Genomic DNA, 22,664 nt, shown 5'->3' on the forward strand with positions numbered 1-22,664 from the left:
GTAACTGTAACAATAGATTTATAGCATAACTCATAAATTGTAACTTGATATATATTTGCAAAAAAAATACCTCATCAACTTCCCAGAAGCTCAGCTGCAAGGATATCGAGTTTCGCTACAATGCAAAGTCTTCGTCGTATTTTGACATGTATTTCTTTACGTAAAATTCTTAAATAAAGTAAGAAATATGTCGTGTTTGGTCTTATTCTTTTTTTACATTATGCACACATTACTATTATTTCAATCCAATAAAGGTGTAATATCAATTACCGAAAGTCATTGTTTGACACCTTTTGGGCTAGCAGATAACTCACGCAGCAGTTGACCTCCAGAAATAGGGAACTTTGAAGCAGGTAGGCAGAAAAAGGTCAGTGGGGAAAAAGAGGGAAAGGGTTAGGCATTATTCTATTATTCTCCTGTAACTTCATATATTCTTTTGAAGCTTTTGATATAGGGTCTTCGTGATATGAACCCTGTGCGAGCTGGGGCCTTTTGTTTGATTTTGGAGAGGAGGAAAGCATCGGTGAAGGGGCCGATGGCTGATGGATGGAAGGGGTAGCGGATTTTGGGAATAGTGCTATGTAGTTACTATCTCACTATCGCATCGAGGTTCTCCTGGTGGGGGAAACCGGGGATTTTCCGATTTTTTCACTCGATCATTTTCGGTTCCCACGTCAAACTCTTTTCACCGCTCTAATCCGCGAATTTGATGTATTTCGTCAACTTGCCTGTAAACGGCACTGCATGCACTAAACGACTAGAGTTCTCCACAATTTTCTGAGTAAACTACCAAAGACGTGCGTGCGTCAGTGTATGTCACAAAATTCAAGGCATTCCAGATTTTACCTCTAGCATAATTATTCTAGATCTCGAATATCGAATACTTTCTAGCATTTGAGCATTCGCGGATACTATTTGCGCATTTTTACAAAAAAGGTTTCTCTCTTGAGAGTTTTTGCACGTGATTGGTGAGGGAAGAACTCAAAGTGCTGCAAATCTTAAACTTGCTGCAAATCTTGCGAGTAAACGATCTCTTGCCACTGTATGTACGCATCTCGCTACCTTGGTTTGACAAGTTTCTAACTGACCATCAGTTGGTTTTGAGAAAAACCTTGTCAAAGTTTTAAACTGCTCTATTTCTATTATTAATAGGAATTTATTTTTGATTTTTGGCAATACACTAGTGATCCGCTAGATATACTAGTAATTATTACTTTCAGAAAATATGTTATTTATTTTATATTTTTATGTTTATATGAGTAATAAAATAAGTAAAATGCAGTTAGAAACTTGTCACACAAAATATTAGTTTTTTTTCCTTGCAGTTGGAACTTTGTCACTGTTCTTAATCTGTTATTATTTTACATAGAGGAATAAAACCGGTGCAACACATAGAGAAACATAAACTTAGTATCTTGAGTGAAAACACCAAATTTTGCAAAAATGAAACCTTGTCAAACCAAGGTAGGGAAGTGTCCGATGAGACTTTATTTTCTATTGAAAGATTTAGTGCAATGACAACATGAAAAAGATTTCTATCCTGTGTGCGTATGCGTGTGTTGGACGAGTTTGTCCTTTCTGGGGAAAGTCTTTGCGCAATAATTTCACGAAAAATGCTTCTCTCCTGTGTGTACACGCGAGTGTTGGATGAGTTTGTCCTTTCTAGTGAAAGTCTTTGCGCAATAATTGCACGAAAAGGGCTTCTCTCCTGTGTGTACACGTGAGTGTAGGATGAGTTTCTCCTTTCTAGTGAAATTCTTTGCACAATAATTGCACGAAAAGGGCTTCTCCCCTGTGTGGGTGCGCAAATGTTTCATGAGGTTGCCTTTAAGAGAGAAAGACTTTGTGCAATCACTGCATGAAAATGGTTTCTCTTCCGTGTGCGTGCGCATGTGTTGAGTAATGTTAGACTTAGAGGTAAAAGACTTGCTGCAAATCTCGCATGTAAACGGTCTCTTGCCTATGTGTACACGCAAGTGTTGGATGAGATTGTCCTTTCCAGTGAAAGTCTTTGAGCAATAATTACATGAAAAAGGCTTCTCCCCTGTGTGTACACGCGAGTGTTGGACGAGTTTGTCCTTTCTAGTGAAATTCTTTGCACAATAATTGCACGAAAAGGGCTTCTCCCCTGTGTGGGTGCGCAAATGTTTCATGAGGTTGCCTTTAATAGAGAAAGACTTCATGCAATCACTACATGAAAAAGGCTTCTCTTCCGTGTGCGTGCGCATGTGTTGAGTAATGTGAGACTTCGAGGCAAAAGACTTGCTGCAAATCTCGCATGTAAACGGTCTCTTGCCTGTGTGTACACGCGAGTGTAGGATGAGTTTCGCCTTTCTAGCGAAAGCCTTCGCACAATAATTGCACGAATAGGGCTTCTCCCCCGTGTGGGTGCGCAAATGCGTCATGAGGGTTCCTTTAAGAGAAAAAGACTTCATGCAATCACTACATGAAAAAGGCTTCTCTTCCATATGTGTGCGCAAGTGTTTAGTTATGCGAGACTTCGAAGCGAAAGACTTGCTGCAGATCGTACACAGATAACGTTTTCTTTCTTTGTGCGAACGCATGTGATTGCTAAGACTGCTTCTCAGCGTGAACGACTTGTTGCAGATGCTGCAATTGAAAGGCCCTCCTTTTGCGCCTTCTAGTACATCATTTCTGAGGTTTCTCGCGCAAGAGGTGGTGGACTCTGGGGACATATTCTTCGTGTATGGTTTCCCATCCCCATCAGAACTTCCCACTCGTTCCGCAGTTTTCCTCTCTCCAATTCCACCACAGATTTCTAAAACAGGCGTATTTACTTTTTGCATCGGCCCTCGTATTTTCCTTTTCAATCCTGTCAATGTCTCCGAGGTGGACGACTCACAAGAATTATTACTTTCTTCTCTTGATGCGGGGACTGTGAAAGACTCATCTTTTCCCATACATAATTCATCATTAGGATCCAAATTGCTGGTACCAGAATGAATTTCCATGTGTTTGATCAGATCATCATTGGTGTTGAATCCATATCTGCAGTGGGAGCAATAATTTAAGTTTTCGTTTGAATTTTTACCATTTCTAGGACTTTTAAAGAAGCGATTACTTATCGCTTCATTGTCTCCCCTGACCGCCTCAACTCCACTTCTTCTGGTTTCACCTACTCTGATTAACCTAAGGCTATCAGTGATATTTGGTGCGTCACCTCTACCCCCAAAAACATTCATTGTGACTCCATTTCCACTGTTTCTAGATGCTGGAATGTGTTTCATATAACTGTGTCCATCATCAGGAATTGAGTTAGACAGTACCTTGTCAGCATGATGGGCAATGCCTTCTTTCAAATCTTTGTCCATCACACTCGTTCCATCCCAACATGGGGATGCCACAGTCTTTGATTGAATGTGTGTCACAGAGGCTGATGAACCAATACAGTCATCGTTAAGGTCATTCCATACATTTCTTTCTGCCAGCAGGTATGAAGTTGGTGTTGTTTCTACCAGCACTTGGTCAGGAGTTGACAGCCCTAGAAAAGAAAATCATATTACAATCTAGGACTCACAGATCTAATTTTTTTTAAACCATTTGATAGAGAGGAACCTATTCCTTCCTAAACATATTCCTATACCTATTCCTTAAGGAAAGGCACGCATCCATAATAATTAATATCTTGAAATTGTTGATGAAAAAAGAAATCATCCCCTATAAAAAGTTGTTCATTCGAAAGACAAATGTGTATTCAGTAATTTTATGTTGTGCATATTGTAATGTTCCAAAAGCTGACATTTAAAATGACAATAATATTTCATTTAGGAAAACTTAAAGAAAGAATGTTTTCCTTTCACTCCAATGCAAGTAGATCAGATGTCGGTCTTTTTTGGACATTTCAATATTGCTATAATTTTGTCCAAAATGAAAAGTCAAGCATCAAAAATTATGTCATATCAAGCTTGAAAATTGTAGAAGAAAAACGAAATCATGCCCTTTTAAAAAAATATTTAAATGACAAAAACGCGTGTTCATTGGTTATGGATTATACACATCATAATGTTCCTTAAGTATATATTTAAAATGGCATAAAATTTTCTTTTGAAAATACTTGAAGAAAAAATACTGTTGCCCTTATCCTCCTATGTGAGAGAACAACAATTATCATTATCTTTAAGGAATATAATTTCTTGAATGTTCAAATTGCTACCGATTTTTCAATGTCATTTTACTTTTAGCACCTACTACTTTTGACATCAATAAGTAAATATTTTTCATAAATTACTTAGCAATTGATATCTCATATGCCATGGAAGAGGCCACAATTCATGCATTTTTATTTCGAAATTCACAGCACATTTTTGTTGAAAAAGAAGAAATACATCAACCATGAATCAAGTCTAGTTCACAATCAGAGGTATGTCTGAGTAAAAAAAATTGTTAAAAATTAAATAACTTCCTCCTTTTGTCCATTCGAGGATAACAGTAAGAAAAGTTATAAGGGTAGCGATTACATTTTTCCAGGTTGACTACTATATCCATCTAAATCATTTCCTGATCAATTTCCTGATGAGATCCACATATAAGTAAATTGAAATGTTAGGGGTTATAATTTTTTATCAATAACAGCAAGCTGCTACACATAAGTTATTAAAATTGAGTTGTGCTGCATCTTAGCTGCATTGATTTGTCTTCTGGCGTTTACTTCTGAAATCCATAATATATCTACCTACTTTCTGTTACAAAGTATTTCTGACATGATTCACTGTTAAACCTAACCAGGCACAGTTGCCAAGCCCACAAAAATAAATGAATAAGAAAGAGTTGGTTCCAAAGTCCATGCTAATTTTATAAATTCGATATGCTTATACCACTTCTGGCCTTGCATTCTCAGTAACTTGTGATCATTAATTTGGCTGTAATTAATGCTAGAAATCTATTTAATATACAACAATGCTTAAATAATATTAATAATATACCATGGTTTTAATAATATAAATAATATTAATATGTACCCTGGTTTTCTCCTAGAAAAAGAAAACCAGGGTAACTCAACCCCAAAAAAAACTCCGCACAGTGAGGTTTCAAATATTCTTATGCTACCCATAGCACAGAAAACGTTTTCCTTCTGTAGACACAGGCGAGAAATAATTCAGAATGACATCTGAGTGTCAAAACTAGGCAAAAAATAGGCAGTGGAGTAGTGCATAAATGGGTGAAAAATACTACTGGTGTTGTATTTCAACATGGACACATCACATTTCTACCAAAAGAAGTCTGTAACGATTTCATACAGTCATTTCACCGAATTCCACCCACAGGTTTTATACAAATACAGACTTCAGTGTACAGGCACTGGTACCTCATGCTAAGCCCCCGTAATGGATCATTAATAATTAGAAATTTTTGTCTATAACACCAGTCATAAAGAACTCATTTGTGGAAGTTCAGTGACTGAACTAGAGTGGAGACTTCATATGAATCTTTCACTGCCATAAATGAAGTATGTCACTAAATATAAATGAAATTTTAGTAGCCAATCTTAGGGAATAATCAATGAACTTCAGCAGAACAAAATATTTTACATTAAAAGGACTTATACTATAAATAAATGTTGAAGGAAATTATAATATTTCTATAGAATACATTACACTTCATATTATTAGAAATCCAGACCACAAAAATGTAAAGATAAATGTTCTCTCATATTTAAGTGACATATAAACTAAATTAAGCAAAAGTTACGCATGGATGACTAACTTAGGTTCTTCATCCTTCAAAAAAGTTACAACAACCTCTCTACGCATATATTTGCAAGACCTAGAGTTTACTCACCTATAGCCTCAGTCATAGTGTCATTGGTCATTTCAGAATTACCCATCAGTTTTTTGTCCTCTGTAAACAAAGGCTGAAAGTAGGAATCAACTCATTAATCATGAATGTACATAAGAATCAGTATTATTTTCATAAACGATTCTTTTACAATATAGAACTATCATCTATGTATCATGAAGCTCCTTATTCCACTCATTCATTCATTCACTCACCTATACAAATGTTTGGGGTGAACGAGACGAGATACGGCAATAAGTCTAATGAAGACCCCCTCTAAAATTGTATGAAACCCCAGGAAAAATTATGAAAACACTAAATTTACAATAATTTATCCGTCTATTCAATTAAAAGTGAGTCTAGGGATTAGTTCAAAAAATGGCCACCAAATTCCAATGGCGGCGCGGAAGTCATACAAACGAACAATCATAGCAACATATTTGTTTATGCAAACAAGAGGAGCTAAATTGGGAAAGAAGATAAAGGAATTAAAACGAAAAACTGATAAATATAAGGAAGGAAATAAGGAAAATAATATTTGGAAGTCTCTATTTTTTGCGTCTTCTTTCCACAAGAACAAACATCTGTTTAAATGAAAGCGCATTCCAATCAAAAGTGGAGGAATATAAGGTAGGAAGTTAGTTGTTGTTTTTGGCATATTACATCGAAAGTGTGGTGGTTATTACTTTCAAAGTTAACAAGTGCACTAAATGCCATTTTAGAAATATGATTCATGCTGTTGACTATAGTTCGTATCTTGTTGGCGATACATGATTGTAGTAGAAAGACTTTTAAACAAGTCTTACATAATAAAGGTTGGTAAAAATTATTATATATTCATTTTTTGTGATGGTGATAACTTTTTATTTTTGTTTACGTTCTTTTTTCCGTTAATGTCCTTTTTAATGTACAATGTTATCCGTGAGCTGAAGGAGTGAATAGGCAGTGAATAATACAATATGGAAGATAAGTGCAAATAAAGGTATTTCTTATTCAATTATTTGTCTTGCAAAAATCACGTTTCCTTGAGTGACTAAGTTATTCAACTGTGAAAATTATCGAAATCGTGACATTCACAATGTCTTGTATACCAAAGGCTGTGATCCGTCACTCACCAGATTTATTGCGCATTGTGTTGGATATTAAAGCTGAGATATTTGTGTATCCCGATTCATTAAAACTTTAAATAGAGGTATTTCTGAAGTGAAATCATTCGCGATCACGATAAATAATATTTCGATAAAATTCGTCATACTAGCCACAATTCATACTAAGGCGCATTTGTTCTAGATATTGATATTCAGTCCCTACGTAATTCGCTTACAAAGGGGAACAGCTGTTACATGTTATTCGTATGTCAAGAATTTGGTTGAGTTTTGTGGAAAATAATTAATAAACGCATTTTTCATTGTAATACGTAAAGTCGTTATGTTATGATATTACGTATGCATTGGGTGTCACAGTGGAACGTGGTCTCAACGTTTTCTGTATTTGAATTGAATAAGTTAGAGAAACTCTTAGAAATTTATTTTACTTTTTTAGCCCCTCAGAAAAACGTTTCTCTTTATAAATATTTGCATTCATATTGTAGCCTACGTACCATGCGCTCGTTTTACGTGAAAGTGGAAATATTGCTTATACCTAAGCTAGCCAGCTTAAAAGTAAACGATCCTTAAGTAACAAGTAGCAAACAAAAAGTGTAAGACCTCCCACAGTGAGCATAACAGGCCGCAGGCCTTTTTCGGGGGGGCCTAGGGGGGGCAGAGCCCCCCCAGCGAGCAAAGCGAGTCCACACATACAGCGATGAACACTTAGTAATTTCTTTCAACAATGAGACAGTTTTTGAATAACTCTCATTCTAAATTGAATAACTGTGCCTTAAATACTGTGCCATTCATGTAATCATTTATACAGTTTTTATGTTGACTTCATTTTCTAATGATTCATACCGAGTGTAGATTTACTTTTATAGCAGATAGTAATTCCATTACCCAATGGAAAAGTAGCCACTGTCCATGGAAGCGATATACCTTAATAACATTACCAACCCTACAAAGGTTATAATTCCTGATTCTTCATTACTTCTGTGAGTACACATCAGACTCCCTTGAGAAAGCGACCAGAATCGGTGGGTTATGTTGGGTCATCCCAGTAATTTATGCGTGACATAGCCCAAAAGTTTTTATTCAACAGTAATAATTCCTGTGCTGCAAAGAATAAAGGCTATAGTTTGGTACAGGCAAATCCTTTTGTTAAGTAAATATCTGTGTAAACGAAGCAACAATTCTTCATTTTTGGACCTACAGTGAGTCCTCGTTTAACATCACTTACCATTCCTGAAAAATGTGACGATAAACAAAATGACTTTAATCGAAGCACAATATCCCATAAAAAACAATGTAAAAAGGGAATATCGCCTCCTAGACCTCACAATTTCTACGCGAAAAAATGGTAGCGTATCATATTTGGGCCATTTCTTACGATGGGAATGCCAAACTATGGCATAAACACAAGTCCCTGTCTTCATTGACGGCAATACCAGCAGCGACGTACATCCTTTTCCATTTTTGTATCTTCCCGCGTTTGTTTTTTCGGCTTCGCTATGGTGGTCACCTGGGCATCATCATCGCGGAAACATTGTCGCAGTTACAGGAAACAATATTATTGAGAACACGGCGAAAAAGTGACTCCGTGTTCTACAAGGAAAAATTCCTAGAAATCACTTTTCAGGTTCCAGAAAACTGTTATGTGAAGTAAAATTTGCTAAAACTTTACTTGACATTTACGCACTTAACATTTGCACGCCTACCTAATAATTCATTTAGCATATAATTTGCTATAAACGTTATCGAAATTGACAATAAACACACCGTTTTACACTTCGTTTAGACTGACTGCATTACCGCCCACAAAACGAACAACTTGCAATGCCCGCCGCTTCGCATTTTTTCTCGCGCGAAATTTAAAAGACCCGACCAGACCTGACGTTATCGCGAAGCAAAGGTGCAATAAACGAATGACGGTCTCAAAATTTTCGTGACGTTATTGCGAAATGACGTTAAACGGGGTGACGTAGACGAGGACTCACTGTATACACAACTAGGGGACGCCATATTTATTTAAGAAAATCATTCACTTAATTGTTCACCCAACCGCGGTCTTAACCATGGTCAGTAACACCATAGGCCTACACCATCATCTAAACAGGAATAGGGTGGTTTCCTATTATAAATCGAAAGATTATTACCTCTGGAGTACGCATTTAACACCTTTGGATTTTTATATGACAATATCTATTTTTTGGGATTAAATGAAGTGAAAATTTTCAAGTGCGCAAAAATGTGACAGCTAAGTATGAATGATGGGAAAAGCCCACGTGACTTCATTCTGGTTCCCGCTGCCATCGTGTGAGGTGGCCTTGTGGCGATGATATGTGAGCCGCTGTGATGCAGGCTGCTAGCAGGTAGCAGAGTACCCTGCTAGCTAGTAGTGCTTGGCTTAAGTAAGGATTATTAATACCTTATCAAACGAAGAAAACTTTCCAACTTCAGCCAGTTTAAATAGGTGATTTGTAAGACATGTTTCCCTGAGCTCTGTGCCTCATGCATGCATTGGTAATCTCAGACATTGTAAAACTCTTATCTACTCATATAAAAACTAGATCCCAGTGATGTCACATGGATTGGCAACGCATGGGTGCCAATCTGGCCTTTTTCAAATCAGGTTAAAATGGACCATTGCCATACGTCTAAACTGGGATTTCTAAAATGAAATAATTTGTATATTATGAATTCACTAATGGTGGGTAATGAATTGTACCAATGCCTTACCTTTTCTACGATAAAGGAAACTACCCGATTGGTTACCTATACATATAACAGTATTTTTAAAGCTACCACCAGATTATGGTAAGCAATGTTGGAGTGGCCATTATAAGCTGGAGGTATGAAGAGAAGAATGAAATTATCATTTTGAATCAATAAGTGTGATAATGCACACCAACGAAGCTTCAGCAGAAAGGAGGAGATTTTGAAGGAGGAAAAGTTAAGTTATTGGTAAAGTTATGAAATTTTCCCTTGGGATTGATTGGCCACTGGAGTGCGACTACTGCTTCAAAACTCTATATTCCATTCACATCTATCCTAGTCAGCTCTTGGTACCGTGAATGCAAAGGATGCATGTTCCTTCAAGTGCCAACCATGCAAAGTTTTCACAGACCCAGCCCCATGAGTTAAGTGGGATTTACTTAGATTAACTCCTGTTACGACACCAGGCAGCGTGCCCCCCCGCCCCTGGGAGATGCTGCCCCCTGAAGGAGTGACCGTGAACCAACTGAGGTGGCTCAAGGGGACGCGTCGAGAAGTCGTAAGGACAGTGGAGTCGAGTGAGCCGAGGGACATGGAGAGTGTTTGGGCTGGAGAGTCCCGTTTGTATAAGTGCGAAGAATAAAGTGTCATAGAAGTAAAAGAGAGCGAGGATCATTTCGAGAGTAACCCAAGGTCACTTTAACACTCCCATGCACCCCTCTTTTCTCCCCAGATAAACATTATTCAAATCCAAACGCAGAATTTAAAAGTCAGAGCAAACACTAGTTTGATATATTTATAACATTATCATCGGCAAATATATGCATTTTACTGCTTCTTCAGGAGCAAAATTCAAACATGTAGGTAATGAACAAAAGGGACAGTTTACATTACCATGTGAGACAAAAAATGAGTGATTCTACTGAATGATGTCAGGAAAGTTCCAGAGAGGAATGAATTTTTGAGACAGAAAAACTTAACATGGTAAAAGTGCACTTACCTCGTCATCAACTTCCAGGGGGTCTACAGCATCACTTGAGATGCCAACTGCATTTGGTGAGTTAAATACAGGATAACTGTCCTCATTGAGGAGCTCTTCCTCCTCCCCTCTCTCATTAAACTAAAAGGGAATGTTGAGTGTCACTCAATAAAAGCTATACAATAATTATAACATCTCTAATGCAAAATAATAGAACCATGTTCTATTCCAGAGACCACTCAAGCTGATCGAAACTGTGGATGCCTGAGATTCTTATGACCAAACTTAGCCCTTTCACTGCCAGCCATTTCAATTGGTATGTACGAAGACTGCCAAGGCTATTTTCTGAAATTAGCATCATTTCAGATTTAAAAATTTTCAGCAACTCATTTTTACTTAATGCGTCTAGATATTTTTCCCAATTCTTAAGATATATTTACCTCTTATAACCATAGATAGATTATGGGGGTTTACATAAATTACAGCCATTGAAAAGGTCACAATCAGGAAAAAAAGGAAATAATGGGGAACATGCATGAAATTTCTTCATCATGACAGTTAGTCTCATTGCATAGAAAATTTTCTCACAAGTCCAAATACATGAGCCAAAACTCTCCTAGTACTCTGCTAACGTCAGTAATTGCTAATTAAAAATGCTCGAATATCGCTTGAAGTCACGTGGCCTGAAACGCCTCCTGACGTCATCGCACGGTACACCATTCACTTCGCTAAAGAGAGTCCTAGAGTGGTAGAGCCTTGAATGCAAGATATCAAAGTAAAAATCTTCGTTGAGCTGTGTAGAAGTTCCTAAAAGGACAAATTGACTCAAGAGGGATATGAGAAACCAAAATACATCAGTTTAATTTAGCTCGATTCCCTTATGGGGGCTAATTTTTTTTTTCATTCCAAATCTCCCCAAACAATCCCCTTTATTTATTTCAACAACGCCTTGGCAACCCAAAATATTCACAGTCTGCATTTTGTCCTTACAACAGCAATTATTTTCACCGAATTTGCATTTGAGTCCTCGTAGATCGATTTTCTATCCACTTCCTTAGTGTGTCATCAGTGGATACCGTGCCGTGACGTCACGCTCCGATGACGTCGTGTTTTCAAGCAGCCGATGAAGATCAATTTTTAAAGACTCATAACTCAGCTGAGAAGCATTATTCATAGGCGAAATTTTCGGCAAGTACATTTGAGGTAGAGGCCTTCTTATTCCTGTACTTTAAAAAAATTGTGCATGCTCCCCATTAGGGCCGATAAATTGGCCCCAGGCATTTTTCGCTCAACCAGCGAGGGCAGATATATCGGCCCGATGGCAGTGAAAGGGTTAATACACTTGCTGACTCAGCAACACAAGCAAACATCGTCGCCTGGCAACCCAGGGGTTGCATATTTTGTTCTTCTAGCTTCACCAACCTAGATGTTTCAACATTCTCAATGTTGGCGAAAGATGCTGGTGGTCTTGACACCAATTCTCTTTACGCTCTTTCATTTCTTTCCACTATTTCTGGAAAATTGTCATGCATTTCGTAAAAACGGAAACATTGAGATATTCCACATGCATCCTGAAAATCTACGGAGCCAAAGTGCAGAGTTTAACCCTCATATGGATATACGAATTTAGTTACGTCACAGGATTTACGGTGCCGCAGAGATGGTGTTTTATTTTTAGTTAATTTCTTTCAAAGTTAGCGTTTATTTACAAATTTTCTACTGATAATGGTGAAAACAGTACTCTCGTTATTACGAATTCACGGGACCGAAAATTTGGAGATTCTAAATAACGAAGTTCGTATGAACGATTCTTTCAGGAATCGTCGAAAACTCCGTGGATGATAAATGCGATTGAATTACGCGGAAATATATATATAAACAGGAAAATTCGTTTCAGTTTCAGCATGCGGCATGACGTTATCGAGGGTTGATATCCTCCCGAATACAGTAAGTATCATTTACGAACTCGATGCATTCCACGACCTTGTTCCTAAGTTGATAAACCCACGGTCCGGCCGCCGAGAGTTGTCTGATGACTGGCAGAATAGGCTAGGTAGGGGCAGCGTTGCCAGGTGAGAAATTGAAACACCTATAATGGCTTCCGTGAAGAAAGGAGACGAAAAGTACGACGAGCGTGAAGGACCCAGCGGAAGAATCATTTGTTTTTGGGGATTCGAAGGAAAGGCATGTTTTAGTGGATCAGGCTTATTTAGCTGCTCTGTATGCATTTGACAACGTTTTAAGACTAGGCGATACCGTGAGGTGCGTTTGGGGGACAGCGATTGGCTGCAAACCGTGCTGGCGAAAGGTTATACGCACCTCCTATTGCGCCGTCACCGGACCGGTCGTACTGAATGGAAGGCATTGAGGAGTACGGTTATCCTGCACAATGCAAAACTTCACAAAAATCATGCGCTAACTCACGATTGTGACGAAGTGAACTAAATGGGCGTGCAACGCAGCCGGAGCAGAAAAAATCATTCTCCGCGGCAAGGACCAACGGGCGAAACGCTAGTCAGTTCTTAACTTCACACCGGAATGAATGATACTTTGTTCAGATTATGCCCAGAGTACGATTTCCTCTACGCCGCACGGCGTAACAACGGCCAAATCAATAGGCACCAAATTCCAAATTTGAAATTTTTGAATGCTTTCATTCCTGAAAATTCGTAAATCGAATGTGCGTAGGAAGAGCACTAACTGTACATCAAATTGACGAGCAGTAATGAGTCTGTCACCATGATCCCCCAGGAATGAAGCTTATTGTATAAAGTTGCGCGAATGGCGAAGAATCACCATAAATGACGCTATCGGTCACAGTACACGAGAACAACTTAAACGTGGCGTGATTATTAAAACTTAGCGTAGTGAATATCGATCTAAAGCTTATGCGTGGAACTTCGTAATAAAGTTCATTTTTTTACCGCAAGGACCGGGACTGAGGCTCGTAATATCGTAAAAACGAAAATTTCGTAATAAAGTTTCTTTTCTTATAGCTAGGATAGGCCTTTTCGTTGAGGCAAACGATTTTCTCAGTAAAAACGAGTACTTCGTAATAACGTTGTTCGTATTAACGAGAGTCTCCGTACATCTACATCTTTCATCATCATCTTTCCATCGGAATGGAAAATTTTTACACCAATTTTAAAACGACGAGCACCGCTAAGGTGCAGCGAATGCATATAAGGGTTGAAGACCTCTGGCGACTACTATCGCACGCCTCATGAGTGTGGAGACATACAGATTGGTGAAACTGGAATAACTATTTAAACCAAGATGTCAGAGCACAGACGTTGCATAAGACTTAGATACCCAGAGGGATCTACAGTAGCCAACCACTGTATCGCAAAAAATTACGCCATTCTGATTAATGAAGCCATATCTTTCATCTATGCAGATGGATATTGGAATCGGCTCAACAAAGAGGTGATTGGAATAGGACTCTCAAAGAATGGAATTAATAGAGATGCAAGGTTTCAACCAGAGCAAAACATAATTAAAGGAATGGGAAGCATCACCTTTCTATGAGAAAATTAGCAGGATTTTACAACAAGGATCTAATCAGGTGAAAAAGATTCGTGTTTAGGCTCTCTGACATAGCAAAGACTTTTACCTTGAAAGTAGACAAAATAAAGTTCACCACTGGATTACTCAATGGAATGAAACACTTTTCTGTCAGAAGAATAGTGACGTTGTACAAAAAAGATTGATTTACATGAAAATAGATAAAGATCTCAATGGTTTTGCAATATATTGTACAACTGGAAAAGTTGCTTAACAGAAACTCGCACATTTGAGGGTGACATCCCATACAAATGCATACATAAACTCAACGCAATCCTAATTTTGCCATACAACTAAGAATTTTACTCAAATAAAGGCCATGCTGCTCCTAGATGAGAATAAAACTTACCACAATATTGGCTCTGGGTAATTGGCAGTCTTGCACAGGAATGTATATTTCAGTCATTTGAACGGAGCATGCAAACTGTGAAGTTTCTTCAATCGCATCTCGAATACATTCTTTTGTGCCAGCAGAAGATCCCGCACTGTCATTAGCTGCCTTCTCTTCTTTGATGATCTGTGCAGGAAGTAAAAGTGGTAAACAAGTCACCTACATCAAAATTAACAAATGAGTCATTCTCATCAGGCAAGGCCGTAGCAAGAGCGGGGATCAAGGGGGATTGATCCCCCCAAAATGAAAAAAATTAAATAGATACTTTATGCTCGCTTGGTGCTCACACGGCGATATTATGTAGCTGCACAGTGACATCTAGTAGTCCAATGCGACTCAAGTCAATAATTATAACTAATGGAATTTGTAGGTGCAGTGTGTGTAGTTGTAGTGCAGTGTGTGAAATAATAGTGCTGTGAATTAGAAGAGAGGTAGGTGACTTATGGGCTTCCTGAGGGACCGCAGAATTGACATCGACACCAAGGAGTTAATTCATTTGGTCGCTGCAAAAAAAACCTGGAAGGCTGAATTCAATTTTATAATAATATTTTTATATTTTCCTTAAAGGGTTTACAATAAATATGTATATTTTATGTTTGTCTACTATTCCATATATCCCCCCGAAAATATTTTCTAGCTACGGCCTTGTCATCAGGTGACCTGTTCAGCAAGAGTCAACGTTTCAATGGCTAGCTCTGCCATCGTCCTCAGGGCATTGAGTGATGGACCAACAATTCATCTGCAGGGTCAACAAAAGAGGGACACCATGATGAGCTTTGACGCTCTGTACCTATCTCTACAACGGATTTCCATTTGGACACATGCTTCAGCTCCTGAGTATGCCCTTGTAAATCAATATCGTAGAAATATTTCTTCTGGTATGGATAACAACATAATTCATGAAAGATAGAAAAGTCTTTGAGCAACTGGAATGCATCCACATTGGATATAGTCTAAACATCACTGCAGCCATAGCACATTTTTAATGGAGGATTTTGAGGAGAAGACAACCCAGTGACCCACAACAGCCTAAATACTGAAACCGCTACATGAATGACACATTCATTGTTTGGCCAGATAGGCCGAGGGCCCACCAGTAAACCTCAGTTACATGAATAGAAAAAACCACAAAATCAAGTTCACGATGGAGAAGAAGAAAAATGGATGTCTGCCGTTCCCTGAAATTCTAATACATCAAGAAGATGGCTGATGCCTGGACAGACGGGTATACCGTACGCCCACTCATATAGATCTCTATGTGAATGGGCGGAGTCATCACCATCCCATCCAATGGGATGCTGAAAATTTAATTCAGCCCATCTTAACCATAGCCAATGAAGAGAGCTTACCCAGTGTATTGAAACTCCTTCAAAAATTGTTTCGGCAGAATGGATACAGGGTCAATGCATTTGAAGTGATCCATGGTAGGTTGCATAACCATTTTTAATATTTTTAACTTTTTAATATGTTTTTACTACACAAAAGGGAAGTTCAAAACCGATTTTTAAAAATTTTATTTTACACCGCTTACATGTGGTGGCCATTTTTGTTTTGAATCATGGAGCGTTTTTTCCCTTAGAAGACGTTTGCGTTAAATTGATTATCCCTGGACCGCATCAGGCTACAAGATTGAAACTGGCATCGTTTTTTTCAGTACTTTCTTCCATACAATAGTGTTTCATAGCCATAATTCCCCATGCAAATCTTACTTGTCTGAATGGTCTCCAAAGTAGGAGGTCAAAAATTGAAGAATTCCACTCTTTAGAAATTAAAAAAAAACATTAAGGAATTTATCAGAGTTAATATTTTTTGTAGTAAGATATCATTGGGCACACACATTTTATAGTGTATCAGCATTTACGACTCACTCGTTAATTGCTTGTGAATTTTTAAAATTTGGATTTTTTAAATTTTTGTTAACTTTGAGGCTGCATATCTCAGATGGGACTGGACAAAAATACCCGATTTTTACACATTATGTAGTCTTTTGTGATAGCAAAGTGAAGTAAAAAGTTCAACAGTGAAAGGGACATCCATCCTGCTCTTAAGAAACCCCATGATGAAAACATGTCCATCATTAATAGAACAAAAAAAAAGGAAACCAGTCGTGAGGGCTTGCCTCCCATTCATCTATGTACACTACATCCAGTAAATTATCAAGAATTCTAGGAATAAATCGAATTGACACAATCAATATGCCACTAATGATGTCTAAGAAAGAAAACAATGAAAAACATGGAATAGGGAATACTTAAACAGCAACTTCAAGTACTGTACTTCAGCATAGAAGATGGGCTCACCTTAGTTATGAAAACATGGAAATATTAGATAAGGTTGTTAATGGGTTGAGGAGTGCTGAAAGGGATAAAGATATTTGTGCTGTGTGTCTGGAAGGAAAACAAACAAAGCTATTACACAATGCATCAAGGACACTTTACATCATCCATGGCAAATTGTTTATAGTGATGTAATGGAGCCTATGTTACCCATATAACAGTGTTAATATTGAGGGTTAGAAAAGCCCAAATATGTTGTTTACGTGGTCTCCCCTTGTGAGTAAAATTCCAACGCATCTTCAATAGGGTAGTTTCCTTCATCAAAGAAAACGCAAGGCATTGATTGTGATTCATTACCCACCATTAGTGTATTCATAATATGTATAAAAATTATTTGGTTTTAAAAATCCCTGTTTAGACATATGTTCACGGTCAATTTTAACCTCAATTGAAAAAGGTCAGATTGGCAGCCATGCAATGCCACTCCACATGACGTCACAGGGACCTAGGTGCTATTCGAGTAGATAGGAGTTTTACATTGTCTGAGATTACCAATGCATATTCGGTTTTAAAAATCCCTGTTTAGACAAATATTCACGGTCAATTTTAACCTCGTTTATAACGCATGCATATGGCACAGAGCTCAGGGAAACATCTCTTACTAATCACCTATTATAATTGCCTGTGGCCGGAAAGTTTCCTTTGTTTGATAGGGTATTAATAATCTTTAATCAAGCCAAGTGCAACCAACTAGCAGCCTGCATCGTGGCACTGCTCATAGCCTCACACAAAGATGGCCTCACTTGGTGGCAGCCAAAACCAAAATGACGTCACACGGGCTTTTACCAGCATTCATACTTATCCATCACGTTTTCATGCGCTTAAAAACTTCCACTTTTCATTTATCCCATTAAAGCCCAGAGGATTTTTGCAGAATATTTTACTTTCGCCATTTAAATTATGATAAGACATCATATCTAATGGAGGAAAAAATGTTTTAGAAAATCTCTAACATTTGCATAGTACTTAATCCTATGCATATCTTATCCTCCAGATATTAATAACCTCCTCGATCATATAGGATTTAAATGTTTCATTCATCTTTGAGCGTGTCAAGAGGTGTGCCTACGTGTCTGGATTACCAGAAATTGTGCGATGTGATGTAACAAAGGGTAATGAGATAACAATGCAAAAGATGTCAAGACGCAACCAAAAGTTGCACTAGGGGGCTCGGGCACATGCTATGCACCTTTCTGTCTGCTTTGGTTGCGATCCATGCAGCCATAAGGAAACGCAAAAGGGAACATACAAATGATGGAAAGAGAGACGGCACGAATAATCGGAGAACACGGATAACCCAAACTTTCACTTCAATGCATTGTTATTTTCATAATTTACAGAAAACACAAAATATATTATTATAAATGACATAATTCCGCTATTTTAAAGTGGTTCCCTGACACAATTACAGCTTTCTTCGCCAGTTCGCGATCCTTTTAGCAGTGATAACATGGTTGTGCTCGTGTTATTAATGCTCCATATAAGGCCTGGTAGTGAAAACCATACATCCGTGGCTGTGTGATCATGGATACAGAAAAGTGGTTTGCACTAATGCTTCAAAACCACTGCTCGATGTCTGAAATTACACTGTCAGGCACCATGCCATGTAGTCGCCGATCACACAAGTTTCCCTGCTTGCAATTGCAGCAGGACTTGTATCCATGATCACGGAGCGCGGTGGTGCGCTGCAAGGCTTGGAAAACAGGAACACGGTACTCCCGTGAATGCAGCTAGCTCGCTATTGCTTCCATATCCAAGGGGATTCTAACAGAAGTAATATGCTTGTTGTATCCTAGTATTAATGAAGTTATTCCGATGATTTTGCATCCAATTTTATTTTTTTATAAAGGTCGCTAAAAATATTGAGCAAGAGTAAAATTCATGCACGGATAATCCACAACACAGATACTGCAGCCGGATAATCGGGCGTCTGTTATATTTACAACCTCCTTGTAGGCATTCCTTTTTCTGTCTATCGACATGCCCCTTTTCTGTCCCTCTAATCACCTACAGAAATGTTTTTCTGCCAAAGAAAAAGTATGGATGCTAATAGCAACTGTAGCACCATGCTTTTAATCAGGGATGGACGGATCCAGGATTTTCTTCTGATCCGTATTCGAATCCTTGATTGAAAAATATCCTAAGAATGAAGAAACCTAAATGTAAATTGATATTCTGCATGGAATAGGATAAAAACTGCATACTGTGAGAGACACAATATACTGTAGAGCCAATGAACCAACAATGTATGTAGTCATAACAATGGCACAAGAGAACTTGGTAGAGAAAAAAAGACGACACTATAATATTTGGATGATTAAATACAAGATCTAAACAATGATGACCTCGTAGCATACACCCTAACAACTGTAGACTAAAAGTAGCATTGATAAGTAAGTCCAAAGCCTTGGTTTTGTTCGGCCATAGTGTGATAAACGTTTGTTTGTCAACATTAAGAAAGCTAATGTGATTAATATTCTACTTTATAATTTGCTCGATTTTTTACATGACTTTTGCAAATGATAGTACCTAAAGAGGGAGATAATTTGTCTCAGCCATATTTTTCATCCGATTCACTATAAAAATTTACAGGTATACCATAAAAGTCATGAGGATTCCAAAAGTAATTGAAAAATACCCTAAGGAATATAGGATATTCTCTTAACTCAAATGTTGCACAAGATTTTAGAAAATTATGCCTCAAAAATATGGTTCTATAAAACATCAAAGTTTGACCTGAGGCAATATTTGAATAAAGCTATATAATTTTTTCAAATACATATTCCTTAAAGTATGGCCCACCACCTATAAAAATAAAATTCATGGCTTTTTGCTTGTTTTGTTGTTAAAAAAATATTTAAAATAAATCCATTTTAACAACTCTGGCAGTCAGTGTTGGGTTCTACTTCAAGTGTGATGAAATGCTTCTGTTAACTGTTTTCTTTATCTAAGTAAACATTTATGACATGAATCTTGTACATTATAAGTTCCAACATTAAACCATTTTTTATGTGCAGGTTGTTTTTCTCCCAATAAGAAAAATATACTTTTGAAACAGGATGTTTTAAGGAATTCATAGCACTTACCCATCATTGCTGGGGATAACTTGATCATTGCTTTATAGAATACATCAAAATACTGGATACATGTCAGTACAAGTTAACGTTCTCTATTTTGTATTGACAAAAACTTATAGGAATATGTTTTACTTTATGATTGATGTGCAAATTATAAGAATAATATGAGAAGATACATTGTCTAATCTTGACAAGCCTTTAATGAGGATAAGACATTAACTTGTTGTTGTATCTTCTTTGAAGAAATGATACTTTTTAACTTCATAGTGGAGCTTAGAAAAAGATCAGATTACATTGGAATATGGCAACAATGTAACCACATATTTTAGACTTAAACAGGGTTCATTGAACAGAAAGCGAAAATGAGCTGAACAAGCCCTGCCACTTTCACCATTCGTACAATGCAGTTTTTCTCTGAGGATGCAGCTATTGTTTGCCCTTTGTCTTCCTCAGTTGCCCTCCAACTTTGGCGGTGTGAACATCAAGTTTTTTTTTCCAATAAGTTCTGTAGTTAATATTTGTGTCCATCTCTAGAAACCAGGTATGTAAACCTTAAGGAAAATATTTTGACAAAATTTGTTATTTCCATCTCAGTTTACAATAATTTTTCACTTTCATATATTGATTTATCATTCAGACTGATGTCTTTATAATGGCCCAGTATAAAGAGCTTGGTAACTGTAGTCGAGGAGAACTTACAATTAGTGGTACAGAGTACCATAAACTAGCTACACTAAGTGAATCTCCTAAAATTTGAAGAATTAAGTACACTGGAAAGAGGAATGAGTGAACACAGGCATGGAATAAGTTCTGGACTTCTTTTGAGTAATTGTGAGCACCAAAAAACCTACTTCTTAGAAAAATGTAAAACGTATCAAATATTTTGCTGTGATCCATTTAAATTTCATGGAAAAAAAGGAGTAAATCACTACAAACAGTAACACCAGCATTTTCATTCATGATAAGTAGCATACTAGAAACTGTTAAAAGAAATTCCGGGACAAAAGATACGTGATTCATGTAGAGAAAAGTGGATAAATACATGCACCATACATATTGAAGAAAACTGGCATTTAAGAGCTAATCCCAATTGCTGGCAGTGATGATAGCATAGAGGATGTGCTAGTGGGGTTACTAAATGAAAAACTGGTGACAGCAGGCAGTCGGGGAGAGATAATTCAGATACTAACACTAGCTCCTACTTGAGCACGAAAAAAGTAGCCACCAGATTTAATGTTAGTGAATATGGAATTCTATACCAGATCCAAGGAGGGGCAAAAACATAGAACAAACTACTGTGGACTCAGTTCAGTCATTTTACCAAAATGAAGGATATTCCTGCCTTATGCCAGGAATGAAAGATAAGATGAGTGTGTACAAAAATGTCTAATAAATATCCAACAATAAGCAAAACATTAAAATCATAGTGGAAGAGTCTCAAGACTATGAACAACAGCACCAGAAAATTGAGTCAAAGTATATAAAAAATAGTTCATGTCACTAACTTTTGACGTCTTTTGGTAATCCATTTGAATTGCAAAACGTACAACACCCCATGCAAAAGTGGTAAAGAAGGACAAATCCCTAGTCCCTGTTATAAACTCCTGTTCACTTTCATCAAAATATCCAAACCTGATCTGATTCCTGTGAATATCAATCTCTCATAAGGAACAAGCTATGTTGTTCGACCGTGCTAGCAGCTGCATCATGATGTCATGGTCATGCAATTAAACTGTTCCAAACTCAACAGTACTCCGCTTAACTCTCAATTCCTAATCACACATCTACTCTGTCATGAACAGAAGTGAAAACTGTGTTATATAATCAAGAGAACAATAACTGCTCACCAATGTGAAGACAGTGTGCTCACTCGCTTATTAAACAAATTTGAAGTGTCACTTTAGCAAAAAGAAAACCATTCCTTATTACGAATAATTAATTTTAAATGACTCACTCATGAAATTATTCTGTAGTTGGTCATTATTGATCAGCTGAGGGAGAATGGTTTCCGTTTCTGCTGAGAGGTGTTGGGAATATTCCACAAAGGAATGATATTGTGCAGTAGAAAAATAGAACTGTACAAGGCACAAGTAAACTCACCAATTCATCAGTGGCTAATGGATCTGACACATCAGTTGAAATTCCTGTTGGATCTGATGTGTACAGCACAGGATAATTCCCTTCACTGAGGTTACCTTCGTCCTCGTCTTTCACATGAAACTAGGAGAGAATAATGGGCTTCACTCAATAAAAGGAAAACAATAAGAACCTAATTCAATAATAAAAAATCCTCTTTTGCTTGAAACCACTTCAGCTGGCCAAGGTAGTCATGAGATTCTTGCCACTCACAGATCAGACTCCAGAATATCAACGTTCATCTAAGGAGGGGGAGTTATATCACAAAGGGCATGCGGTTTGAATGAGAGTTTTAATCACTTAGAGCAGAGGTAAAACAGCTGGAACGATAGATCGAGGATCCACTGTACATTTAATTGCCTTCATCTTTTGTTACTCAGTCTTATAAAGAGGTGCCACAAGAGTTAGAGCTGGATCCTTCATTGAAATGAAGGAGGAAGGTGGCTTAAAACAAAGACAGGGCAATAATGAGACAAAGCCCACTTATAGCTAAGACAAATGTCTTAAGCAGACATTTCACATAGTTATCAACAAGTCTACTCCATCAGATACTCTATCCGAGGATTTCCGATGTTGTAC

At 37.6% G+C, this 22,664-nt stretch overlaps 1 protein-coding gene across 1 annotated transcript; it reads right to left on the reverse strand.

Moving 5' to 3' along the window:
- Positions 1 to 1,409: 1,409 nt before the first annotated feature.
- Positions 1,410 to 22,078, reverse strand: LOC124172052 (oocyte zinc finger protein XlCOF6-like). Its single transcript, XM_046551458.1, has 5 exons — positions 22,050 to 22,078; positions 14,495 to 14,662; positions 10,603 to 10,722; positions 5,800 to 5,872; positions 1,410 to 3,502 (listed from the first exon to the last, which is right to left on the reverse strand). The coding sequence occupies exons 2-5, from the start codon at positions 14,549 to 14,551 to the stop codon at positions 1,605 to 1,607; spliced, it is 2,148 nt and encodes a 715-aa protein (XP_046407414.1). The 5' UTR covers positions 14,552 to 14,662; positions 22,050 to 22,078; the 3' UTR covers positions 1,410 to 1,604.
- Between the last annotated feature and the right edge of the window lie 586 nt (positions 22,079 to 22,664).

The sequence above is a fragment of the Ischnura elegans genome (assembly GCF_921293095.1).
Source record: "Ischnura elegans chromosome 13 unlocalized genomic scaffold, ioIscEleg1.1 SUPER_13_unloc_1, whole genome shotgun sequence".
NCBI classification, from domain to species: Eukaryota; Metazoa; Arthropoda; class Insecta; order Odonata; family Coenagrionidae; genus Ischnura; species Ischnura elegans.